Source organism: Gavialis gangeticus, unplaced genomic scaffold, assembly GCF_001723915.1.
Source record: "Gavialis gangeticus isolate Ggan-Ray unplaced genomic scaffold, GavGan_comp1, whole genome shotgun sequence".
Taxonomy (NCBI): domain Eukaryota; kingdom Metazoa; phylum Chordata; order Crocodylia; family Gavialidae; genus Gavialis; species Gavialis gangeticus.
In genome coordinates this window covers 18,612,982-18,623,125 of record NW_017729031.1, presented here as the reverse complement: position 1 = coordinate 18,623,125, position 10,144 = coordinate 18,612,982, and the positions used below count along the sequence as shown (strand labels likewise).

General features: G+C 44.3%; 1 protein-coding gene across 1 annotated transcript in view; it reads right to left on the bottom strand.

Annotated features, from left to right (window-relative positions):
* Window positions 1-9,122, bottom strand: part of NXPH2 (neurexophilin 2) — a 25,585-nt gene extending 16,463 nt beyond the window's left edge. The window contains exons 1-2 of the mRNA XM_019522797.1: window positions 9,054-9,122; window positions 4,299-4,403 (exon numbers count right to left, since the gene is read on the bottom strand). Of these exons, the coding sequence (XP_019378342.1) occupies window positions 4,299-4,403; window positions 9,054-9,122 (174 nt within the window). The remainder of the gene's footprint in view (window positions 1-4,298; window positions 4,404-9,053) is intronic.
* Between the last annotated feature and the right edge of the window lie 1,022 nt (window positions 9,123-10,144).

Here is a 10,144-nt window from a genome sequence, read left to right as displayed (position 1 = left end):
GGGAGTTTCCCATTCTATAAGTGTGCTGCTGGTTACTGCTGCCCAAGTGCAGCACCCTGCACTTGTCAGTATTGAAACGCATCCGGTTTATGTCAGCCCACTCCTGTAACCTATCCAGATCTTGCTGCAATCTTTCCCTCCCTACTAGCGTGTTCACCTCACCCCAAATTTTGGTATCATCAGCGAATTTAAACAGGTTGCATTTCACCCCGTCGTCCAAATCGCTGATGAAGAAATTGAACAGCGCAGGCCCAAGGACCGAGCCCTGGGGGACTCCGCTGCCCACTACCCCCCAGGTTGAATATGACCCGTCCACCACCACCCTCTGAGTACGACCCTTCAGCCAATCTGCAATCCATCTGACTGTGTAGGTATCAATGCCACAGTCACCTAGTTTTTTAATGAGGATGGGGTGGGAGACGGTGTCAAAGGCCTTGCTGAAGTCTAGAAAGACAATGTCCACGGCGACACCTGCATCCGTTGCCTTTGTGACCTGATCATAAAAGGCAATCAGGTTCATCTGACATGACCTGCCCCCAATGAAACCGTGCTGGTTGCCCTTGAGCATCATCCCTGAAGCCGGCCCATCACAGATGTGCTCCTTGAGGATCTTCTCAAAGAGTTTCCCAAGGATAGAGGTAAGACTGACAGGCCTATAGTTGCCCAGGTCCTCTCTCTTCCCTTATCATGTGGTGGCTCACTTTTCCCCCCACAACCCCTATATTTCAGTTACAAAAAAAATGTTGACAGCTCAAGTTCTGTTGTTTATTGCAATTAAAAATAAAGGAAATAGGAACAATGGGTGTGTGTGAGTGTGCATACATTTGCTACTATATGTCTGGGCTTCTGTGAAAGATCAGAAAACTTTACCAGGACCATCTGTGTAAAATTACCTGCTAAGACATTTCAGGAGGGAACTAATCAAAGGCAATTTACTTCCCAGGACTCAGAACTAGCTGTATCATTAGCCAATACCCTGGAAACAGCACTCAGAACTATGACAGATACTTAAAGAGGAATTGATTTTTCCGATACTTTTTGAGTCACCGTCTGCATCTGCTATGGATTCTGCAGGGGATTTGGCAGGGCTCTGCATACATGTAAGTACCTGCCTATGGATCAATTGCAGGACTGGTCTCTCAAGAGAAAAATACATTTAGCTGAACTTTCCAAGTCATTTCAATTCACCTCTATGGGCCTGATCCTCTGAGATGCCAGGATGCCTGCGCTGCAGTCACAGTGCCACTTGCAAAAGGTGCTCCGCAACTTACAGGGCTAGCTCCTAAATAAGCTTCCCACATTGTAGATTGAAACAGGGGCACTAAACTCTCCCTGCCATCAAGGTTCGAATTAGAGGGGAACTGGGGGGGGTGCTGAGCCCTCCTCCCCCCCATAAAAGTTGAGCGCCCCCCTGTAAGATTTGAAAATCATGAGGGGGGGAGGGGTCTCAGATTTTATTAGGGCATCATGATAGGCATCCCAGTTGTTTTTGCAGACCCCCCCCAACAGTCAACATGTAATTTGAACCCTACCTGCCATGCTAGCACCTGCTGACTAGACATCTGTTGATCTATATAGTTAATAATTCTCCCTCCTGCTTATTCCTTTAGGCTACAGATAGACACTACACATCAACTGTTTTAAGTGATCAGAAACTGGTTTAAGCCTGTGACAGAACAGATGCTTAGTGAACATAAACCAGTTTGAAAATGACCAAATCTGGTTTGAGATAAACTTGGTTGAACATAGTATCAGACTTAATTGATTTGAGTCAAACCGGTTTATGCAATGTCTGTTCCGGACCCCATCCTGGTTTAAGCTAAATCAGAGTCCCACGGCATCCTGGCATGCTCTCTGGGCTCGACCCTCCCCTCTGCTCTCTGGCTGCAGCTCTGGCAGAGACTGTACATACAGGGCTTCTGCCTGGCTTCTCCTGCTTCCCCCCTCACCACTCCCTGCTGCAGCAGAGATTTCCCCCCTCCCCTCTGCCTTACACAGACACTTCTCAGCACTAGCTAGCATACTGTATGCCAGCTACAGTTTGTGCTGTGGCAGACAGGACAAAGGCAGACAGCACAGTGTCGACTTAGGGTTTTTTGGAGCTAATCAACAGGTCAGCTGGTAATATCCCTCCATTCTTTCCTTGGAAAAAGTTGTTTAAAAAGAGCTTGAACTAATGAGAGAAGCTTGTGTTTTCTTAATGGACTGATAAACACTGTGTTATCAACTCCTTGCTGGGGTGCTGGGGGGGAGAGACCCCTCCCTAATCAGGGCATCCTGTGGGGGCTGACCATGCCCCCCCCGATCAGCACTGAAGAAGGGAAGGGAGGGCTGCTCTAGTGCCCCCTGGCTTCTCCCCTGAGCCACTCCAGGCATATGCCTGCATTTCTGGAATGAAAAGGGAATGTCTATCCACCTCCAGATCAGTTCAAGTTAAGGTTAGAATGACCCGCAGAGATTGAGTAAGTTCAGGCTCAGGCTTTTTGAGTGTCTGTCCCTAGCCTTAAAACCTGAGAGATTTCAATTTACATTTGCTAAGATCAGTTATTAAAATACTAATTTCACACTGTAATTATCTGTTGGTTAGCATTGCTAATTGAACTAGCAATAGTGTCCATGCATTCCTAACTGCTGGAGAGTTCACAGATATTTCAGTCCCTGGGAGTTTCTGGCAGGAGTTACTTGGATAGAAGCAACCTTTGAATATTTTTTAGGGAATGCATTTTAACAACAACAGCAAAGCTAACAACTGAGAAAAGTTTATAGAGATGGGAAATTGGTTATACCTAATCTCAGTCTGTCCTATTGTTAGTAGTCAGCTATGTGCTCTATGTTTGAAAATTTAAACTTCAAAGGTGCCTGAATAGATCCAATCTTCAACTGTCAGAACTTTGAAATCAGTTTGAGTTCAGTTCATAACTTTGTGGCCCTGCCTGATTTTCTTTGCCATAAATACAGAACATCAAATTTTGCCCTGAATTCCTATTTAACTCACCAGCATGTCACATGTTTCCAGTTGTATTGCATTATGTAAAGAAGAGGGTTTTAATAATATAGCTAAATAAAGGAAATGGCTGGCCTTGGTGAACTAGAAACAGAGAGATGCTACAAATTTCTCGTGGATTCCAGAATCCTTAATGAATAAGAGATAATTAACAAAGAAAAATATTACAGTTATCTACACCCTTTGAGAGTCTAACTAATGAACCTCTAACAGCTGCTGTTGAAAAATCAGTAACACTATCACTATCAATTTCAAGACAAAGCACATCTGACAGATGTTTGAAGTGATAAATCAGGCTGCACAAGGATTAAAATAACAAGCCCCAAATGGCCTTTAAAAGACAAAGGTGCTAGAGCAAACTATTTCCAGCCACTTTGGATGCTGTCAAAAGTTAGATCACTGATACAATTATCTTGCAAAACAGTAATGACAAAAGTAATATGTTATGAGAGTCTCACAATGGCAATACTTAAGCCAAGCTTTTGAAAAGAGCAGGTTTTATATTCATCTTTACTTTTGATGGCAATATTGAGGATACCAGGCTGACCCAAATCTTACTTTTGGGGATGTTATAAAATGTCTACATTGGGGTTCATGCATAAAATATAAATGAACTTCATTTTTTTTTCTTGTACACTTTAATTAATCCTATTTTAAGACAGGTAGTTACATTTTATTTAGCAATGAACACCATTATTTAAATAAGACATAAGCTTTTTCTGTTGCCCCATTGCAAGCTCATAACAGCATGTCATTGAAGTGAAAGATATAATTAAGAACCCATTCCAAGTACCTTTAGGTACCATGTGCTCTCAAACTCTGTTGGCTGTATCAGTAATACATGTAGTGATGAAAGAGACAATAAAAAATGAAATGCAAGCTTCCTGCACTTTATTTCAATTCCATTTGCTAGGTGCATCTTACTTCATGGCATATCACCATGTGTTAAGTTTGGGAAATATAATATATATACAGTAAAAAGCCAGATGTTTAGATGATCCTGCTCCAAAATATTTCATTTTACTCCAAGCTGATTGTCATAGGGATCTTATCCAATTCCTGTTACTTGAATGCACCTGGCAAACTGGATTAAGATGGAACATGCTGAGCCCTGGAGTGTCCATAGTAGGACATTATTGCTCAATTCACATCAGTTTAATTCAGTGTAAGGTAACACAATAAATGGTAAAGGTAACACAATAAGTGGTAAAGATATGTTATGATGTCTATAGGACTTAGCATGCAATGATTTATACTGATCTGAGCTGCCTTCTCTGCTTAACCACTGAGGTACACTTTGGTCATCCCAAGCATCTGCAGGAGTTCCAGCTGTTGAAGCTTTGTTAACTACAACAATTTCATGCTCATTTACTCTTGGTAATGCTTTCAGCCTCACTTTCTGAAAAGATGAGGGCCATTATCATTCATAAATTCAAACGTGCTTTCAGTAAGCATATCCAATGTTTATTGAAAATTTCAGGGAACACTCCTGCCAGCAAATGTCTTCACTTAGAAAGTGTTCTGGACTAGAGATATCAAAGATATGGCCTGCTGACCAACCTCACACCACTCATCCAGCGTATGGAGTTTGACACCCCTGTGCTGGATCACAAAAGTGGGGTGAACACAGTCCAAGCCAATTCATTGCAAAACGAGAAAGGAATAGTCAAGGGAATTTCAATATGTTTCTAGGAGGACTTTGTCACATCAGCCATGATTCTGGAAAAATCCCTCCCTCCCCAACCTCCCTTATCCTGTGGTCCAAAAACAAGGAGTGTGTCATACAGGGGTGGGGAGTGTTATGTGAAGAAAATATGGTAGTGTATACTATTTCTGGCTCTAGTTAGAGTAGCTGCCTCAGTGTGGTACTGAAGGGCAGAGCTAATTACTCTGAGAACAGCATTGCATACATGTGGTTATACTGCTTAGGCTCAGGGGGTAACTGCTACCTCCCAAGGTGAAAGCAGTATAGCCACGGTCACATAGTCCTGCACCCAACCAATTAGCTCTGCTTTTCAGCATTCGTGTACCCAGACAAATTAACTTTGCTACTTAGCAGAACTAATTAGTATAGCTGCATTCAGGAGCATTTACCTCTTGAAGCAGAAACAGTCTAACTTCATGTGGGGGTCGGCAATATTGTGCTGCATGCTATGCATATGCATCATGATGCTGTCTGGTACCATTGCAATGTTTTGGTGTATGCAGGTCAGCTAATTTGGGATTAATTTGTCAAATTTGGGACAAAAAGCCTATTTCAGGGGCTTTTCGGGGACACTGAGACACAGCCCTGAAATTCAAGAGATTTGGTCCCTTTATGACAAAAGCATTGCTAGATCCAGAAAAAGGATCTAATACCCTGGGTCTCTTTAAAAAAGCTGAATCTGCTGTTGAAGAGGATAATCAAGCAGCTGCTGCCCATTTGTGTTGCTGTTTGGTTTCTTTCAGCAAGTGGAATGGATTCTTGATCCTATAAGCTAGGGGCAGAAGTTACACATAAACCTGTTTAAGTGATCACAAACTGGTTTACATTTGTAACAGAACAGAAGCTCAGTGCACATAAACCAGTTTCAAAATGGCTGAAACTGGTTTAAGATAAATCTGGTTGAAGGTAGCATCAGACTTAACCGGTTTATGAAACTTCCGTCCCAGCCCTCTTCCTGGTTCAAGTTAAATCAGAGTATCCCAGCATACTTTGCAGCCCTGTGCTAGGCTGGGCTGTCTGCTCCAGAGACCAGGGCTGGCTCTGCCCCTCTGCTCCCTAGCTGGAGTGGTAAGGACTGGCTGAAAAGGAGGTAGGAGGGGCAAGCCTGTCTGGGGATGCAGCCCAGTTTGCAGGGGGTCTTCCCCTCCCTTCACCTGCAAACCCCAGGTGGAGTCTGAGGCCAGGGAGGGGGATTATACACCCCTTCCCCTGCTCAAACTTACTGCTGGATGTGACTGTGGACTACAAATCCCAGAGGCACCTGGATGCAGAAAAAAGTGATGAGCAACCCTGCAGAGTCCTGCTGCTGTAATTTTGGACTTCAAATCTCAGAGTCCTTGGGGTCAGCAGGCACAGGAACAGCCCATGCTGGCTAAGTGCAAGAGAGGCATGCTCTAGTGCCTCCCAGCTTCTGGCCTGAGCCACTGCAGGCATGTAACTGCATTTCTGTTCACTTCTGTTTCAGTTTAATCTCTACAGTTTAGACCAGGGGTAGGCAATTATTTCGGGCAGAGGGCCACTTACTGAGTTTTGGCAAGCCATCGAGGGCTGTATGACAGCAGCCCAGGGACAGATAACTATTAATTTTCTAAATTTTTTAAGGGCCTCGTGGGCCAGATAAAATGGCCTGGCGGGCCGCGTTTTGCCCACCCCTGGTTTAGACTAACCTGCAAAGACTGAATCAGTTTGGCCTCAGGTTTTTAACTGTTTGTACTTAGCCAGAGTGCTAAATACGCTTAGTAACAGTACTAACCTTAATGGCAGCTTATGCTGCCTTTTCTTTACCAAGGCATACGAAGTACAATTCTGCTTCCTGCCCTTCTCGCCTGTCACAGCAAAGATGGCACCACTGCACAGGGATAAGGATGAGAGACTTTTCTTCCTTTTCACTGAGTTTAAAAGAAGAAATAAGTACTTGGAACAATTACACTGTTGCTTACATGCACATGCACTGCTCAGGTTCTTCTGTTGACCTTGTGCGCAGTAGCCTGGTGTGCTGCCTTTCAGTTACTATTCTCTTTGTATTATGCATGAACGACCATGGCAGTTTTCAAAATTAAATTAAAATCCTTTCCTTTTCAGATCACTTAGCATGAGGTAGCATACTGGGGCATTTCTAGATATCTTGTCGCTGGCTCCGTCCACGCATGCCTGCTGTTTTCTTAAATGAATTACGTTTTTAAAGAAGAAAAAAATAGTTGACTGAGGAGTCTTCTTATTAAGTCTAAAAGCAAAACAACATTACCTTTTTATTATCAGCAGCCAGTTGCCTCTGTAGCTATTATGTATTGCTTTTACTTGAATTACTGTGCAGTAGGATATTTAAGCTTGTGAGAGAGTTTCATTATAAACCACATTTTAATCCCTTTCAATTATTTACCCTCCCCTATTATACACATGCGCCCAAACGAAGTGGGAAATTCACTGTGCTTTAGTTTGAGATTCCATACGCTTAGCCTTATGTCACAGGAAGACCAAGTTGGAGATTAATTGGTCAAGTTGTTCTCAAATTAGTAGATTCTAAAATTGAGAGACATTTCCCTAACATTTTAAAATCTAGTCATCAATCTAAATGCTCAATCTCTAACTGGAAAAATTTTGCATATAATTATTCCCACTGAATACTAGTGCCAGGAACAGGTACTGCTAATTCCAATATGACAAGTGAAACCTTTCAAAGTAATGGTACTGAAACTTTTTTCAGGCCTTGACTTCTTGAATGTGCCTAGACATATTGCCATACATTAGCATTATGTGCTTTCAGGGAATACTGGCCCCTAATTTAAGCCAGAAGCATGATGTAGACCCTGCCCCAGGAGCCAACAGCTAAGGATTTTAAGTCCCAAAGAAGGTAAGCATTCCCACCCTTCCTTCCCCTCCAAGCTCAGAGCCAAGCCTCCTCCCCTTCCTGCCCCTTCCTTTCCCCTTCCACCTCCCCTACCTTCTGTTGCTGGTATTCCCTCTGTCTGTACTGTTTGGGAAGCAAAGTGACCTTCTGCCACACTCCAGCCAGGCTGCACAGAGGCTGGGCTCAGCATGGGACAGCTGTGGAGGTGGTGAGTGGGTAGGCAGGTTCCCCTTCCCTGTGCCTGCTCCTGAGCTAGGAGGAACATCCTAGTGGGGGGGGCGGGAGGGAGAGGAGGGGTTGGCAGGCAGCGGAACCCATCTGCCCACCATCACCACCAGTGTCCTGGGCTGAATTTACGCTCTGCACAGCCTGGTTGGAGTGAGACAGGAGCTCACCGGGGACACCAGCAGAGGCAGACAAGGGTGAGGGGTATGTTGGGGAGAGAGTGTGCCTCTGAGCATGGAGGGGAAGTAGAGGGGGGAATTACCTTCTTTGGGACTTTGCTCCTGATGTGTGGTCAAAAAGGGAGTGAAGACATACCACTGAACCTCCTCTGGATCTGCCCCTTGATGTAAACATTACACCTGTGACAAGACCTATGCCGAACACAATAAGATTTTTATATGACCCAACAGCACAGTTTTATAAAAGGATAATTTCACATTGGTGTGTTCCACAGAAACTGTATCAAGCCAAAAAAAGGGAATCCAGCTGGTTTGATATCATACCTTCCTATTTCTATTGAGAATGTTGCATTTACTCAAATCCAAGACAACCCCCCAATACTTACGTTCTACATGTGGAAAATGTATCAATTTGGTATAATTTTCCATGCATAGAATCTATTATTATTGGAGGATTGGCAGAGGGGACAAATTTAAAACACTGCAGGCAGTGGGGGAACAGGTGATAAAGGAGGGGGAAAGACAGGTGGTGGGGAGCAGGTAGCTTGCCCCCTGCTGCCTGCCCCCTCTTTCACTTGTCCCCCCTCTCCCCGCAGCCTTGGACCCCTGTTCCCCTTCCCTTCATCTCTGACACTGAAGCCTCTGCCCCCTGCTTACTCCTCCACCGCTTACCCTTGCTTCTGCCCTGGCATGCTTCTGCCCTACTGCAGCCCGGAGCACAGAGAACATCCCCAGTCCAGTGCCCATAGCAGCAGTGTGGAGCTGACATCACTGCTACATGACCAGCCTGGGCCATGATCCAAGCTGCAGGCTCTGGTGATGACAGAGCTTGTTTGCACTGGAGCAAGGGTCAAGGGAGGCAGAAGTGGTGTGGGGGGAAGGGGTGCCAGTGGGCAAGACAGGCCATGCAGAGGCATCAGGGGGACAGGTGGCAGCTACAGCTCCGCCTGACTCAGAGTTGTAGCCAGAGCCAGAGGCATGGGAACTGCCTACATCCGTGACACCTTGAACTGATCCAAGACAAGTGACTCTTCCCCACCCCTGCCACGTGTTAGATGAGGAATAAAACTTGGTTTGGAATTAAGTACATACTGTATCTCTGTATAACCCCAGGTCCTGATTCAATCTCTTCATAGCATGCATTTCTTCTTCTATTGGCATATTTCTATTGAGTGCAACACTTTCAAATTGTGTAAAAGAACCGCACTAGCAATATATTTGCAGTCAGTGAAATAAGCACAGGAGAAAGATAATCATCAAGAAGAGGAGAATCTCTATTTGTTTTAAAGTCACTGGGAATTAACATTTATGTCCTCATGCAGGAAATGACATAATCTTAGACACAAGTTTGCAGGTAGCAATTGCTTAAGATTCATAATAAAGAAAAAATTTAAAAGGCGAGAACTTTCCTAGGGTTATTGGTTACCAACAGTACTCCTATGTCAAAGTGGACAGTACAGTCAACTGGATGCATTGTATTTTAATATCCTCTACCTCTGTTCTGCATGTATCCCTGACTGCAAAGCCTCCAAGATAAAAAATGAGTAGAGTTTGGATAAACTGGCCCTGCTGAGGTAAAGGAGAGTTTTTGCTATTTCCATCACTCCGGGGAGGGTTTCAGTCTACTACAAGTTTAGATGCTCATCCACATTCTTCATCATCAGTGGTCTTTGAGATTCTTCAGTTTTGGTTCCAACCACTTTCTGAGGATAAAAGTAGTTTCACCATTCTAGTGCAGTGTTTCCAAACTTTTGATACCTGGGGCACACTTTTTTTCTGGAATAAAATTAGTGGCATGCCTTACTCTTATACTTGAAAAGGTGTGTGTATGTACACACTTGCATACCCACATCATAGCCCAGCCTCTAACACGGATCTTTGAAAACTCCTGGCGCTCTGGTGTAGTGCCCAAAGACTGGAGGAAGGCCAATGTGGTGCCTATCTTCAAGAAAGGGAGGAAAGTGGATCCGGCAAACTACAGACCCATCAGCCTGACCTCTATCCCAGGGAAGTTCTTAGAAAAGGTTATTAAAGAGGCCATCCTTAACGGACTGGCCGACGCCAACATCCTGAGGGATAGTCAGCACAGGTTTGTTGCAGGTAGGTCTTGCTTGACCAATCTCATTTCCTTTTACAACCAAATGATCTATCACCTAGACAAGGGAGAAGACATTGATGTCATA